Consider the following 16,715-nt stretch of genomic DNA (forward strand, 5'->3'; position numbering starts at 1 on the left):
TCAAAATGCTTTGAAATCAGCCTCTTAATTTTACTCGATTTTCTTCAAACTTCATCAGAATAATGTAAAAACACGGCTGATGAGAATATGTAAAGGGGTCGATGATAAATCAAATGCTGTTGCCATGGCAACGTGTCAAACTTTAAAATTAGATTCCTGTCTTTTCGAGGCAGATAACATGCTTAGAATTTCATGAAACTCAACACACACATCAATATTAATGATACTTAGACACTGGCGAAAGGTCATAAATGGGCGTGGAGCAGGCACTCTATAGCGCCATCTTTTGGCAAAAGTAAGGGGGTTAGTTTTTCGTACAGTCACCAAACTCTGCACATATATTGTTCTCATCAATCTGGACAACTTTCTAAATTAAACTCATTAGCTAAAACCAACAGGAAGCCGGCTATTTTGATTTGAATGTGGATTTTTGGAAAAATCAGGCTGTAAACAAATTTATACTCCTACTAAGAACAACAAGCTGTTCACACCAAACTTTTTTTAACATAAAGAGAAGATTCTGAAGATGCTAAATTGCGAGCGGAGTTGGGATATCTTGAACGGTGTTGACGTGGTGATTTTTTAACGATATAGTAAAAAAGATAACCGTATTTTTTTATATCTTTAAAGTGCAGCATCCAAACTATTTAAAACTTTTTTCACACAGAGATCTTATTATTCTGAGCAAGTGCTGTAAATATCAAATTTATACAAGCTTCTATGAATTAAAGAAAATTTAAAAAAGAAATCAGAAACCTGCTGTCACTCTGCCTGAGTGTCTGTGTTCAGTCACCACAGAGTGACAGAAGAGAGACTGAAGGGGGGAGGGGTGAAAGGGAGAGAGGGAGAGAGAGTGAAACATGCTGTTTTGCTTAAGACCATCTTTGAGGAAAAAATGCACATTGATGTTTAATCTACATAAATATGTCTGATCTTTGAGAGTCTGATATTTTGAGAAAATATAAAGGGTCACTAAGTCTTTCATTGTTTGTATTTTGCAGTTGTTGTTTTTTTTATTTATTTTTTACTGAACTGTACCATGAACTTGTCCTAATCAGTCACATAGCAAAAGATTAAGAAAAATACAACTTTTTAGCATGAGCGGTTTATCTTCATTGATAGACATTTATTTTCATAGTGTTATTTATTGAATATAAAATTTTAATTAACAGTTTCAAGACAGACTTTGTCAACAAAACAAACTTTGCTGTTATCTGTTCAAAACATCTGAAAATTTTACCATTTTAAGATCAGTTATATATATATATATCGCCCCATTACAATACTCAACTTGATTTTTAAAGATATTTTCAAAGAATGAAGCGTTTATAGGGCACTTTATTATGAGGGGCCGTATAGGCCATAATTATTGAAAGGCCTCTTACAAACACTAGTGAAACGAAAAACATTGATAAACCTTAGTGAAATTCATTCATATGCATTACTGAAAACCTCTTACAAACACTAGTGAAACGAAAAACATTGATAAACCTTAGTGAAATTCATTCATATGCATTACTGAAAACCTCTTACAAACACTAGTGAAACGAAAAACATTGATAAACCTTAGTGAAATTCATTCATATGCATTACTGAAAACCTCTTACAAACACCAGTGAAAACATTGATAAACCTTAGTGAAATTCATTCATATGCATTACTGAAAACTTCTTACAAACACTAGTGAAAACATTGATAAACCTTAGTGAAATTCATTCATATGCATTACTGAAAACTTCTTACAAACACTAGTGAAAACACTGATAAACCTTAGTGAAATTCATTCATATGCATTACTGAAAACTTCTTACAAACACTAGTGAAAACATTGATAAACCTTAGTGAAATTCATTCATATGCATTACTGAAAACTTCTTACAAACACTAGTGAAAACATTGATAAACCTTAGTGAAATTCATTCATATGCATTACTGAAAACTTCTTACAAACACGAGTGAAAACATTGATAAACCCTAGTGAAATTCATTTATACGCATTGCTGAAAAACCTCTTACATACACTAGTGAAAACATTGATAAACCTTAGTGAAATTCATTTATACACATAACTGAAATAAGTGAAGATTTCAGTAGAGGATGAGAGAGCTAATTTCACTTGAAACGGAAGTTGTGTCAACACTTCCGCTTAATTTGGCGCATCCGCTTCGTGGAGGTTAATCGTAAATTGTCCGAAGCTTTAAATATTTTTAAACAACATTTTATCATCGTCAGGTACAATTTCGAAAGTGGGACGACACCGCACGATGTTACAGAGCTCGCACCGCGCTGGTCTGTCATAAGCGCGGCTCTGACTGTGACCGACTCCCAGCACAGGCACACGGGGAGGACATGTTCACTTCGCTAGCGCCACCGAGTTGATAGCGCTGGCGTCAGCCTCTTTTCGTACTACACAGTAATTCGTGATTTTCATTGCACATAACATACTGTAAATCAGTATTTATTTATTGTTACAATTCTTTTACTTATTATTTTTCTACCACAGCAAAGAACTGCACGTAGCAGAGACGTAATAGGCTACTGTAAGTTAGTCCTCTGGAGGAGCGTCCAACATTGTTTAGCACGTCCAAGTGTTTATTTTTGTAGGCTACTTTATTGTTTTTTATTTAGTTAGTTTATTTTAATTTAATTTAATCTGCCAAAAACATGTTTACACCTACGTACTCTTTAGTATGTTCCATATTTCCACAATGAAAAAATAATGAATAATGTCCTGGAAGAAAATTACGAGTGCTTTACAGCTTTCCAGCCCAAAGCAGGTAACACTACTATTTACATGTAGTAATGATAATAATAAAAAATAAATAAAAAAATGAACACATGAACTCTAAATGTTCGCCCCGCGCTGTCAGCGAATCGAAGCGAACACGTCCTCGCTGCGCGGTCGGTCACAGAGCCATGACGGATCAGCCGGGGGCGAGCTCTGTAACCATAGATGTATATATACATAGATTCCTCATTAGCGACTGTTTCTACGGGCCGTTATGCGTAAGCCGCCAGCCATATTGTAGCGGTCAACTCGACGTCATTCACCCATAGATCTATGTAATTGACCATAGTAATCACTGAATATTCGAAATGCCACAGTCCTGCACAGCTGTTGGTCTGCGAACCTATTCATATTCATCCAGATGCCATACATTATTTGTTTCAGTGTGTATTTGGCTTAAGAGCAAGATTATGTTTTAGATTATGCAGTGTTTAGTGATTTATGAAAATTAAATAATAAACGCTAAACTATTGTACTACATAGCGTTCGTCATTGCAACGCCTGCAGTAAAGTATATACATGTAAAAAGGTTCTCAAAAATAATTTGTTTTGCTGAAACTATTTAGGTACAATTACTCTAAAAATTATTTGTCATACAAAAATGGCACACAAGTTACACACAAACCATCGTCCCGAGTAAATGGTACCATTGTGAATTGTGACTGGCTGCACAAGTGGTGTAATAAACTAAACTAAAATGTTATTGCAGCCATATAGCTTGAATGAATACAAATGCATATTTTAAATAAAGAAATCTCTTGCTTTTGGTGCTTGAATTTGTGCTTCAACAATGAGATCCAGGTTAAGGAATACACAAGACGTGAAAGACGTCTTCCCTCAGGTATATTTTATGTTTTCTTGGCTTGCTGGATGTTGGGCTTATGCTCAATAAGCACATTTTTTTTTGCATTCGCCAAAACGAATTTGCCGAAATCTAAACGCGGACTGAGGGAATTAGTGCCGTCAGCGCGAGTCCCGTTCCCTGTAGTGACCAGGATTCTTCAAGGTCTTAAAGCCTTCAACGAGCGACTACGTTCACAATAATTTACACTTTTTGTGTAAACATAAAACATACATACCTAAACATACAATCCAGTCAAATACACAGTGTGGGAAGTAGTAGTAAAAAGTAATTTATTATTTCAATTTATCATTAAATCTCATTTAGATGCGCTGTGTCTGTTGTCATATCGGACACAAATATGGCGGCGAGCATAGCGGAAGTGACGTCTTTGGTACGAATGACGTCAAGTTGATCGCTGCAAAATGGCAGACGCATCTACGTGCTTGGAGCGGTCCAATGGGGTATCTACGTATAAATATCTATGTCTGTAACATCGTGCGTGCGTGTCTTCCCACATTCGAAATAGTACTTGAAACGATAAAATGTTGTTTTAAAATTTTTAAAACTTCGGACATTGGACTAACCTCCATGAAGCAGACGCGCCAAATTAAGCGGAAGTGTTGACACAGCTTCCTTTTCAAGTGAAATTAGGTGCGTTCGAGATGCACTACACTAGCCTGCCGCCGGCTGGCGAGAGCAGCCGCTTGCAGTCGGGGGAGGAGTGAAGAGACGGCCGTCAAGTCGGACACTTATAAAGGATGAGACTGTATTCCAAACATACACAAAAAAAAAGGAATAAAGAAAAAGAAGAAATGAAACTACATAAGATAAATAAATAAAAGAAAAAAGTTACCCTATCATTTATTCTATATGCTACAATCGTTTTGCTTTTTTTGTTGATCATATCAAGTATGTGAGTTACTTTAATGTAATGCAATATGACGCTTATTATTTGTATCTTGGTTTTGTAGTTAGCTAGGACATTTTTCAATTTTTATAAGCAGTTTATTCAGTGTAGTGAGCTCTCACAACATCCATTAAAAAACGGCCTCTGTTTTTTTTTTTTTTTTTTTCAAACTTTAACTCTTTTACAATAAGAATATATACGTACCATATCGCCTAATCTTCATTTTCATCATTAATGTTTTGTTTGAATATCAGATATTCGATATAAAGATTGATTACATACAGGAACTTTTTTTAAGAAAAAACACGCAGCACACGTCGTGCTTGTCGTCACATAATCTGACCAATGAGAATAAAGTGTGTCGTCATCAAGGCTTTCGCAGCCGAATTTAAGCAGCTGCAGCGCCTGACCTCTGCGGCTGGTCTCGTTTTGCTCTCACGGTACTTTGATGGCACACGTGATCGAAAGGCGGCTGCAGCGCCGGTCAAAGTCGGACAAATGATCTTACCAGAATGCATTGTTTTTCAAGGCGGCAGCCGATTTCTTTCGGCGCCGCATGAAGTCGAACGCACCTATTAGCTCTCATCATCTACTGAAATCTCGACTCATTTCAGTTATGCACATGAAAGAATTTCAGTAACGTTGATCAATGTTTTCACTCGTGTTTGTAAGAGGCTTTTCAGTTATGTGTATAAATGAATTTCACTAAGGTTTATCAATGTTTTCACTAGTGTTTGTAAGATGTTTTTCAGTTATGTGTATAAATGAATTTCACTAAGGTTTATCAATGTTTTCACTAGTGTTTGTAAGAGGCTTTTCAGTAATGCATATGAATGAATTTCACTAAGGTTTATCAATGTCTTCACTAGTGTTTGTAAGATGTTTTTCAGTTATGTGTATAAATGAATTTCACTAAGGTTTATCAAGGTTTTCACTAGTGTTTGTAAGAGGTTTTCAGTAATGCATATGAATGAATTTCACTAAGGTTTATCAATGTTTTTCGTTTCACTAGTGTTTGTAAGAGGTTTTCAGTAATGCATATGAATGAATTTCACTAAGGTTTATCAATGTTTTTCGTTTCACTAGTGTTTGTAAGAGGCCTTTCAATAATTATGGCCTATACGGCCCCTCATACTTTATTGTGTATTGCTGTACGCCCACATGAACTGTGTTCATGTTCATGTTAATTCACAGTACATAAACTAATGTTAAAAGATACTAATTTACCTTTAAACAATATATGAATACTTTTTTTTAGCTTAATATTAATTAACATTAATAAATTAATAATTAATTTAATTATTGTTCATGTTAACTAATATAGTTAATGTTAACAAATGAAACTGGATGGCAACATTTTATATAGTGTGTGTATGTGTCTCTGTGTTGATTTTAAAGTGTAACCCTTTCAATTCTGTAAACTTTAAATCCAAACTGGCTGAGGGTTACTGTGAATGCATGTGCCAACTGGGCACCGTTTTCCTTATTGATTCTTAGTTATGTAGCGCTTAAGAGTGATGTCTTATAACAGGAGTCACCAGCAAAGCAATATCCACATACAAATTGAACAGATAGGTAACGATGACATTTAAGCAGAAGTGGTGGACATAAAGCAAGCAATAATAACATTTTGTTATCATCATGAATTACATGTTCTTATCATCATCATCAGAATATAGGGAAAATGTAGCATATTGGTTCACAGTTGGCATTATCTGAAGTCCTTGCAGGGGGTTAGGTTTATAGCAAACTCCTTCTAGAGATTTAATGAAATCAACATTATATTTGGTCAGTCTGATCTAGAGGCCTTGGAGATGTTAAATTGTGAAGATCTTGAGTTTTCGTTAAAGGGTGTGTCCGTGGCGGCCTGACAAAGTTTGTTGTTTCGCCATGGACATAGAAGTTGTTATAACTTAGCCATAAAATGTCTGATCTGCCTCAAACTTCACAGGTTTGGTAAAAGTCCTGGCCTGAAGACACCTAAAGGCCAATTTTACAGATATTATCATAGCGCCACCTGTTGGCAGCAGGATATATCATATCTTTCACTAACTCAAACATACCAAGGTCAATCTGCACCAAACTTCATATGTTTGATAATAGTGCTGGCCTGAACACATCTACATGCCAATAATCAGTTAAAGGCATAGCGCCACCAGCTGGCAGTGGCAAGTTTGGCACATTTAAATGATTATGACATATTTCTCCTATATTTACTGTATTAAAAGCATACTGCCCACCGTTTGCTGTTTTCCTAAAGCCACCGGTCGGCGGTGAGCCCGGGTGCGAGGGCCCGTTCATCGCTGCTTGCAGCTTTAATTTGGTCTTGTTCCTGTTCTCTTTTACTTTGATTTATCATTTACCTGTGTTCTTCCAATTAGCCTGTGTATTTAGGTTTCTGTCCGTGTGTTTCTCCCGTCAAGTCTACTGTTTAGATTATGTGTGTTTACCCCCAGTTCTAATTGTGGATTTACCCCTGTGGTTCTCTGATTAAAGGCTGTTTATGTTACTTCTTTTCTCTTTTGTCCTTCCTACGATGTATCGTGACACACACATTGCAGAAACACATTTTTATTTAATTTGCAATTAAGTATTAACACATGAAAATAGATCCACATGTTCTTGAGTTCAAGATATTAAGCTTTTTAATTAATGTGTTAAGGAGGATGCTGGAGGATAATGCTGGAGGATAACTTGTAATACAAATAAAAACAATGCAACAAATTATGCTTTGGTGCAAACAAAACATTACAGTTGAACAAAAACTAAGAAGTTTGTTTTACTCAGTATTTACTAATGCAATTAAACTAGTTTTCCTTCAGAGACATGTAGACAATAACAGCATCTTAGTTGAGTATTGTTAATACATTGCTGGTGTATTTATGCTATATTTATACATTGCCTTCAAATATAGATTGTTTACTCCAACAGCAGGTCCCAGACTTGATGAAACTTGAGATTTGTGCGATGCATTGACCTCTCAAAGGCTCTAAGGAAACAATTAACAACAATCAGCTTATTGATTGTACATGATAATATAAACTTGCAATATAAACTTATATTTATAGCTGTTTAAAAACAAAAAGTGACAGTCGATATGGCTTCTGTTTAAATGCAGATATGGTAGAAAATGATAATCTTACAAAACAGTTGGATCAATCCTTTCATCAAAGCCATCTACAAGATCAGTATACTTCTTCAGTTTCTCCAGGACCCAGTGAATGGCTTGAACAAAGTTCCTTTATGAATAAACAACCAAAAAAAGAGAAGTATATGAGTTAACTTCATAAATTTAAATCAAAACTGAATTAATAACATTAAAAATGGGAATTAAAAACATACGTCATATTTATATTGTCAGATTTAGAGTCAAATATTAACAAATAAATCATTATCCTTAAAACACTTGCTCTTTTCTCTTACTGTGGTGCTTCTTCAACCTGCTTTCGAGTAAATGCATTACTTTTCAATAACTCATCAATCATGATGTTCCTTGCATGATTCCATTTGCTGTAAAATATAAAATTCCTGACTGATTATTTGCAGATATTCTTCATAAATGAACAAATATCAACATGCTAAATTGTAGCCAACTAAGTGTCTCAGAACTAGGCAGTTCACTAGACTTCCAAACTCACCACACTGGATCTATAAAACATAAGGATAAAATAAAATGTCTTACCTCTGTGATTGCTGGAGATCAGTATCACCATAAAGAAAATGCTCCAATGCGAGACAATTGGTCCACATATCTAGGACCACTGTCCTAATAACTCTATGGCAAACAATGAATACGAAGAGGATTATATATCCATTATACAAAGCACTAGTCTTCTAGACAAATATATCAAGAACTTATCCTTACTGAAAGTTAATCAAAAGACTAATCGACTGGTTCAAAATGATTTTCAGGTAGGTTTTTATTCCGTTGTCTTACCGCAAAGGCAGTAATAGTTGGTTATCTTTGCTATTGGTTTTCTCATTTCTAATCACTGGTTCAAGTGTATCAAAAATGAAACGAACGAAGCTCTCTAAGAAGTTTTTTCTGCTAATAGACAAAAAAGAACAAAAAGTCTTAGTATTTTAATATTTACATAGTAAACAAATATGAGCTTCTCATGGATGTTGTATGTTTCTTACCTTTTAGAGGATATATCGTTCCCTTCAAGAATAAGGGCTGCGTGTTGAACTCGGTGAAGAAATCTGTTGATATCAGAAATCCCAAAGCCGACTACAGATAGTTTTTCATATACAGGAAGTGAGTAAACGACAGCGCCTTTGACAACAGCCCTGTGGAACATTTTTTTTTACCTTTAATCAATAATTAATAATGTTTTAGGTGTTACAGTACCAGTTTGTAAGATTTTTTATGTTTTTTAAAGAAGTCTCTTCTACTCACCAAGCCTGTATTTATTTGTTTCAAAGTACAGCAAAAACAGTACAATTTTAAAATATTTTTACTATTTAATATAACTTTTATAGTTGAATATATTTTAAAATGGATTTTTTTCCCGTGATCAAAGCTAAATTTTCAGCATCATTACTACCTTTTTTATTATTATTATGATCAATATGTAACATTTTATATTCTTTGATGAATAGAACAATTGAAGATAGAAAATAGATATGTATACTTTTATTTAGCGAGGATGCTTTAAATGATTGAAAGTGACGATAAAGACATATATAATGTTACAAAAGATGTCTAAAGAAACCTGAAAGTAATCTACTGTTAATAATAATTAAAAAAATGTTTTGAGCAGCAAAACAGAATATTAGAATGACTTTTGAAGCATCATGCGACTGGAATAATGATGCAAAAAATTCATCTTTGAAATCTCAGGAATAAATTACATTTTAAAATATATTCAAATAGAAAACATTTATTAAAATAGTATAAATGTTAAAAAATGTTACAGCTTTTGCTGTTCTTTAGATCAAATAAATACAGGCTTGGTGAGCAGAAGGGACTTCTTTAAATATTAAACACGAAAGATTTTACTGTTCAAAAACTTTTGACTGTTAGTTTATGTTCGGCCAGATTTTATGAAACACATCTCCATGTTCATGTTCATCTGAAACAACACATGACAAATTTTAAAACATAAACTGCTATTCACCTCGCAAATAAAATCTTAGATATGTGGTTACATATTAATTTACCATAAATAATGTGATGTTTCATTCCATGCAGTTCTGATCTACTAAGAAAGTTTAAAAATTAGATTTACCAGTTGGACTGATTGAATCTGTCTGAACCAAGAGCTGCATTTCCACGACTGTAATATTCCTGGGTCGCGGCCTCAAAGAATTTATCAAAATTACGTTCAGTCCAACTAGAAAAGAAAAATGCACAAATGACATTAGACAGCAGAGTAAAACCTCTACTTCTTGAAAAAAACCTTTAACAACACTGAACAATACAACTCAACTGTTATTTAGTTTAAGAATCTAACATAAATCATTTTAGTAGCCTGACATTTAAAAAAAAAAAAAACTGGGATTAAACATATACTAGTTTAAATGACATTTCGAGTATCGCACATTTTGAGTATCTTTCTTCCTTACTTCAAAAAATCACGCCTTGTATCCGGGTGTAAAAGCACATCATATTTTTCACTTGTGTTTCTGATCTCGCACAGCTCTGCCCATTGCCTGTAACACACAAAACTCAAGTATTTTCTTTATTGCTCATTTTACTTCATATTCTAATATATTTTTGCATCACTGTAGCCTTACTTCATAGAATCCAAGTATTTTGCATGGAACGATGGGCTTTCAGTGTGTTCCAAAACTTTATCCCAGTAAAAAACAATCAGCCCAGATGCAGTTCTAGGAAATAGAAAAAAGATTTAGGTTATTTAGAGAACATTGTCGTTTCAACAGATGACATACAAGTTTGTACAATTAACAAAGGTTTTTACCTTAATGATATAAGGTAATCATTCTTCTCTTTTTGTCTTTCCAAACTTGAAATTTCAAAGGCTTTCTGTCTAATCTGATTCATAACCATCTGCACTCTTTGGATGAGAAAACAAGTGGTTAAAATGACACTTTAAGAAATGAATTTGGAGCACAATAATTCAGTATACAGTTGAGGTCAAACATGCAAAATGTTAATTAGTTTACGAAAATAAGAGAGATCACACAAAATGCATGTTATTTCTTATTTAGTACTGACCTGAATAAGATATTTCACATAAAAGACGTTTACATATAGTCCACAAGAGAAAATAATACTTTAATTTATAAAAATGAATCTGTTCAAAAAGGTACATACACTTGATTCTTAATACTGTGTTGTTACCTGAATGATCTACTGTGTGTTTTTTCATTTAGTTATAGTTATTATAGTCGGGCAGTTTAACTGTTCAAGACAAACAAGGGACTCATTAACAACTATCGTCAGGTAACAACACAATATTAAGAATCAAGTGTATGTAAACTTTTGAACAGGGATTTTTTATAAATTCAATTATTATTTTCTTTTGTGGACTATATGTAAACCTCTTCTATGTGAAATATCTTATTCAGGTCAGTACTAAAGAAAAACAACATGCATTTGGTATGATCCCTCTTATTTTGGTCAAATAATTAACATTTGGCAGTTTCTGCAAGGTGTATGTAAACTTTTGACCTCAGCTGTAGTTGCTTTGAGCTCATGGCTTTAAAATAGCTCTTACTCCTCATGAAGTTGGTTAAAATCTATTTTTCCAATTTCCACAACAGTATCCACCCCAGCTTCAAGCATGTTCACCAGCTGGGACTCCACCACTCTGTTAGATGGCAGAAATACAAAATGTCACCTTTTAATACACTGCACTTAAAAAAGTCAAATAAAATTACTAAGTAAAACTTCTATAAATGCTAATCATTCCAAAATCTGATCAGTTTATTGCTGATGGTCATACGCCTTGGCCAGAAGGTGACTGAAGAACTGCATGGGTTTACTGTAGATTGGAGGAGCTCCTGGAAGATAGTTTGACTCCACGTCTCTGTAATAAACAAGTGACTTGAATAAATCAAGTTATGAGCAATTCTGAGAGGTGCATATTGTGGATGGTGGATTTTTAAGGTCATGATGTTCCATTCACAAACATATCTTTAACCAGCACTCTTTCAAAGCAACACTAGAGTTGTCTATACTTACTTCCAGATGTCCGCCATGGTCTCGTTTTTTAAGGTCTCACGGTAAATCTTCACATAACTGTAGAAGAAAAGCCCATTCAAAGGTAGTGATGGGTTTCAGAGAACTGGTCAGAAGTAAATGAGATCTGCTACTGTCTTGACTAAGATAGTAAAGCTCTTACGGTGAGAAAAATCTGGCAAAGACATCCCCGATCGTTGCCCCAAATGTACCAGCAGCCATTAACGCAAAAAATCTCCTGTGAAGCAAAGAACAGAAGCTGTAAATATATATTTTTTAAATCACCAAACAAAATCCATTACATAAAAAAAAAAACAAATGTGACCCTGGACCACAAAACCAGTATATCAGCAATAGTCAAAAATACATTGCATGGGTCAAAATGATCAATTGTTCTGTCATGCCAAAAATCATTAGGATATTAAGCAAAGATCATGTTCCATTAAGATATTTTGTACATTTCCTACTGTGAATATATAAAAACTTAATCTCTGAATAGTAACATGCATTGAATGTCATTTGAACAACTTTAAAGGTTTTCTCAAAATTTCGATTTTTTCGCACCCTCAGATTCTAGATTTTCAAATAGTTGTATCTCAGCCAAATATTATGCGATCCTAAGAAATCATACATAAATGGAAAACTTATTTGTTCAGCTTTTGAAAAAATTCGCCTTTATGACTTACACAGCAAATCAGAATATTAGCATGATTTCTGAAGGATCATGTGAATGTATAAAAACTTAATCTTTGAACAGTAACATGCATTGAACGTCATTTGAACAACTTTAAATGCGATTTTCTCAGTATTTCGATTTTTTCGCACCCTCAGATTCTAGATTTTCAAATAGTTGTATCTCAGCCAAATATCCTAAGAAATCATACATAAATTTCAGCTTTCGAAAAATTTGCCTTTATGACTTAAACAGCAAATCAGAATATTAGCATGATTTCTGAAAGATCATGTGACTGGAGTAATGGTGCTAAAACTTTGATCTGTTTTGCTGCTTTGGATCAAATAAATGCATAATTGGTGAGCAGAAGAGACTTCTTTAAAAAACATTAAAAATCTTAGAAATGACTGGTAGTGTAAGTAATGAATAAATATGTATAAATAATGAAGAATCTATAAAGTGCTATATAAATAAATGTGACTTAATAAATGTAACACATATTCTGTAGCTTCTTAAAAGCAAAAAATCTGATCTTTACACAAAATAAGAACAATTCACACTGATCTGTTAATAGGTTTACAACCCCACGTTGAGTTGAACACTCTTGAATGTTTGAACATTAACTGATATTCATTTAAACTTGTTCACTAATGCATTTTGCAACATTCACATTGTTATTGAACTAAACTGAATCAACAACAATGAACTAAATTAAGTGTTGAATGACTGAATAATGGCTGCCTTACAGCTGAAATTTGTTTAATAAACGAAGAACACTGCATTGAATTGCTTTGTTTATTAATACTGGTATTTTAATGTTTATTACTGTCAATACTGCTTTATAAATAAATGTGACTTGACTTGAATGTTTGCACCTTCTGTTAAAGTTCTCAGTGTAAAAAGATGGATCTCAAAATCATACAGTCACAGTTCAAATATGCAGAAGATGCTGAAAAACCAAAGGAGGACCCAGAAGACTTTTGAAGGCACCCGAAGGCATTTCGTTAGGCAAATGCTCAGTACAAAAGACTCATTAAAAATAAAAAAATTATATATATATATATATATATATATATATATATATATATATAAAACTATATATATAAACTTTTGAACCTTTATTATTTGTGTTCATGACAAGCCCAGAATAAATGATGTTATGAATATACAGCAGTAGTGTAATTACTCTGGACAGACTTACTGTGGTAATATAGCTGAATCATCCTGGCTCCCTCTATCCCTCTCAGTATTTTTCCGTGGTTTTGCAAACTCTCTTAAGGCTTTCATGTATCCTTGGATAGAAATCCTGTAAAAACACAGAAAAAAAGTTATGTTCAGGCAACAGCTAAACCAACAATTTAATAGCAGTACATAATCCAAAGCTGGTCTTACCTTGATTTTCTGAACTGATCATCTCTCACTAATTTCTCTGTAACGTTTCTGACTTTCTCCAGAAAGTCTAAAAAGACTACAGTCCCAGAGTTGTAAATTTGTTGTTTTAAGTCATCATATGAAGGTTCATCACCCTGCACACCTTCAAAACAATGAAAGAATCATTAACAGCTTTAGAGAAACAGAACAAGTAATAGTTACCACAAAAGACAAAGCAAATTCATTCAAAATTACTGCCAGAAAGAAAAGAAAAAACTACTATACCAAAGCAGCAGAGAATTGCAGTTAAACTTAAGACAGACAAAATCTTAATCATGTTTCTGTTTTATCCTGAAACAGAGGAAAACACAGGTTTAAATACACACATACACATTCCATTAAGGATTCAGAAAACCAAAATCAATGAATGTCTACTTTGTAGTGAATATTGACAGAAGCAGCAATAAACACTTACTTTTTTATTCTGTGTGCATATGAAATATCTCACTGTCTGACTGTTGCTTACAAATATGGGTCATTACATGTTAACCTGTTCACAGCAGAGTAAACGTGTGTACATTTCAACAGTGAGCAGGGCAGAAGGGCAGATAAGTAGCATTGCAAAACTAAACAAACATTTATCTGTTAATATTTGAGTGTTATGTCCATTGGTGCTTACTGATGGGGTCAATTCAGATCAACTTTCCGCAGGCAAAATTGGACAAAAAAAGGCATTTGTAACAGAGAGAGGAGCCTATCCTTTTTATTAATTCAATTACAACATATTTCGATGAGATTAGCATGAACCAGGGTCGAAAATTAACTAGGGCTTGTGAAAAAAATGGCACCAAAATGAACAAAAATATCTCATAAATTCAAGACAAAGGGGTAAAAATGCCCCCACATGATTAAACAACGTATTACAGCTGTTGTGATTAAAATGAAATGTGATTGCTTTTACAGTTTTTGCAGCGTTTAGCCTTATAACCAAGCAAACGCATTTCTGTTGAATTTAGGAATGTATTGGCCAATCAGAAGTGCTTAGATTAGTCAGTGCTAATAATGATGGACCTGTACAGATATGATGCAAAAAAAACATCGACTTTGTACCTTCAGTGATTTTAACAGACGTTTTTGGATAACTTGTGCTAGACTTGGCTAATGTCACGGACCGACATGTTTGTCTGTGAAGCCAGAATGAAACAAAAACGTATTGTTACCTATATCAATACTGGTAATCATTATTACAATATATAGAGCAAAAATCTACAATACTGATTTATGTCATAATATTACTGCATTGTGAGCTCCTGTTTTTTTACATGTATAATTTAGATACAATTTTGAACAGTCTATTGTTATTGACAAGTGTAAAATAGTGATTAAATTAACTGGGCAAATTCAAGTATTTGAGATATAAATACAACATATGGGTTTTAATATAATAAGATGATTATAAAAATGTCTCACAAATGTAAAAACCTGAAGAAGAAGAAAAAAGAAGCCCCTTAATGGAGAAGATAATTTCTGACCCTGGCATGAACACGATTATGTTACATGATGTATTATATTATTAAAGACATTAAAATTTAACTTTTCAGAATTACATATAAAAACATCAATTACATCAAAACAGCAATTACCAGGGCTCAAGCACTTCAAAGCATTAAAGACATTACTTAGCAAGCCTGTAACCACCCTAAATCAAGGATTTAAAAAAGCATTTTTGGCAAATACAGGTAATTTACCATAGAAATATAATTTTTTTTTAAATGTTTACGACCGTTAAAGCGCCAGCTGTTGTCGGATCTCCTCAAAACTTTGCATGCTTGTTTAGAATCTCTCACTAAGTTTTGAGTTTTCATTTAGGTTTTATAGGATTCGGGGTAAATTTGAACAGGCCCCTTTTCTAAACTATCCCATTATAACCTTTCCAAAGGGTACATTTCAATATTATTTGATAATTATTAACCTAGAAAATCCAGAGAATTGTACTGCAGTGTTTTTTTTTTTCCAGATTGAGCAAGAAATCTACGACTATTTTGCAAAAGTAGGTTTTTGACATCTCCATCATTTACTAAACGGTTTGATTGACAGCAGTGGTTCTAAAGGCAAAGTTGTCTGAAATGAGGAGTACTATCACATGATACGAATAACCATGCGACATACAATTGTTTATGCCCTTGAAAAATGCGATATATAGATTTCTTTCAAATTTCTCTCAGACCTTTGGGGCCATGAGTCGAACAGTAGCCCACTGAGTTTCAGTCATTCAGGCCGATCGGCCTCCATTAACCTTGTCTAACCAGTGCTCAAGCTTTGTTGGCCAAAAGCTGTCATGTTTTTTGAGATACACAAATGACCTTATAGACGCTTGTGGCACTTCGGGCCAAGACCATACACAGTGATTTTCATGTTGAAAGGACAAATGGCTGCAGTTTTTGCGTTTTTTCCCTCCAATAGCAACACCAAGTGGCCAAGCTCCACAATTTTTGTCCTGGGACCTCTTAGAAATAGATTGAGTGCAGATATCTCATTCCGTTCAAGAGTCATAGGCATTTTACTAAAAGTGGCCCTGCCCCTTTCGAACGTTTTGACATCTCTTTGCAATGGTGAGTCGAAAGTTAAACTTTTTGAACTCTCCAGAGAATCTTTCTGCACTGGCTTGGTTCTGATTGGGTGAAAAACCTAGGACTAGTTCCCAAAAGTAGGTTTTTCAAAAAATCAACATTAGACACTAAAGCCTGCAAATGCCGATTTTTGGTCACTGTAGCGCCCCCATCAGGCCGATTGGGGCAAGCCTGGGTCATGTTGTAGACGGTGTGAGTACTACCATCCCTCCAAGTTTCAAGTCTATGACTTACGGTTTGGTCTGCACGATCAGTTTCACATGGAGATTGCTGATCTGTGACCATTCTAACAATTACAATAGGGTTTTAGCAGTAAGTGCCTGAACCCCTAAAGATATTAAACATAACATAAAAT

General features: G+C 34.1%; 1 protein-coding gene across 2 annotated transcripts; it reads right to left on the reverse strand.

The window, feature by feature from the left end:
- Positions 1 to 7,092: 7,092 nt before the first annotated feature.
- Positions 7,093 to 14,331, reverse strand: LOC141289283 (uncharacterized). 2 transcript variants are annotated; one of them, XM_073821409.1, is made up of 18 exons: positions 14,206 to 14,331; positions 14,016 to 14,081; positions 13,752 to 13,893; positions 13,561 to 13,665; positions 11,850 to 11,924; positions 11,690 to 11,746; positions 11,451 to 11,534; positions 11,223 to 11,315; positions 10,464 to 10,559; positions 10,279 to 10,371; positions 10,108 to 10,194; positions 9,771 to 9,875; positions 8,680 to 8,829; positions 8,477 to 8,584; positions 8,222 to 8,314; positions 7,963 to 8,049; positions 7,683 to 7,778; positions 7,093 to 7,528 (listed from the first exon to the last, which is right to left on the reverse strand). In XM_073821409.1, the coding sequence occupies exons 2-18, from the start codon at positions 14,065 to 14,067 to the stop codon at positions 7,459 to 7,461; spliced, it is 1,593 nt and encodes a 530-aa protein (XP_073677510.1). In that variant the 5' UTR covers positions 14,068 to 14,081; positions 14,206 to 14,331; the 3' UTR covers positions 7,093 to 7,458. The 2 variants fall into 2 exon arrangements, with proteins under 2 accessions (XP_073677510.1, XP_073677509.1); XM_073821408.1 differs by having other exon boundaries at positions 8,477 to 8,587; positions 14,206 to 14,329.
- Positions 14,332 to 16,715: the final 2,384 nt, after the last annotated feature.

This window comes from Garra rufa, chromosome 17 (assembly GCF_049309525.1).
Source record: "Garra rufa chromosome 17, GarRuf1.0, whole genome shotgun sequence".
NCBI classification, from domain to species: Eukaryota; Metazoa; Chordata; class Actinopteri; order Cypriniformes; family Cyprinidae; genus Garra; species Garra rufa.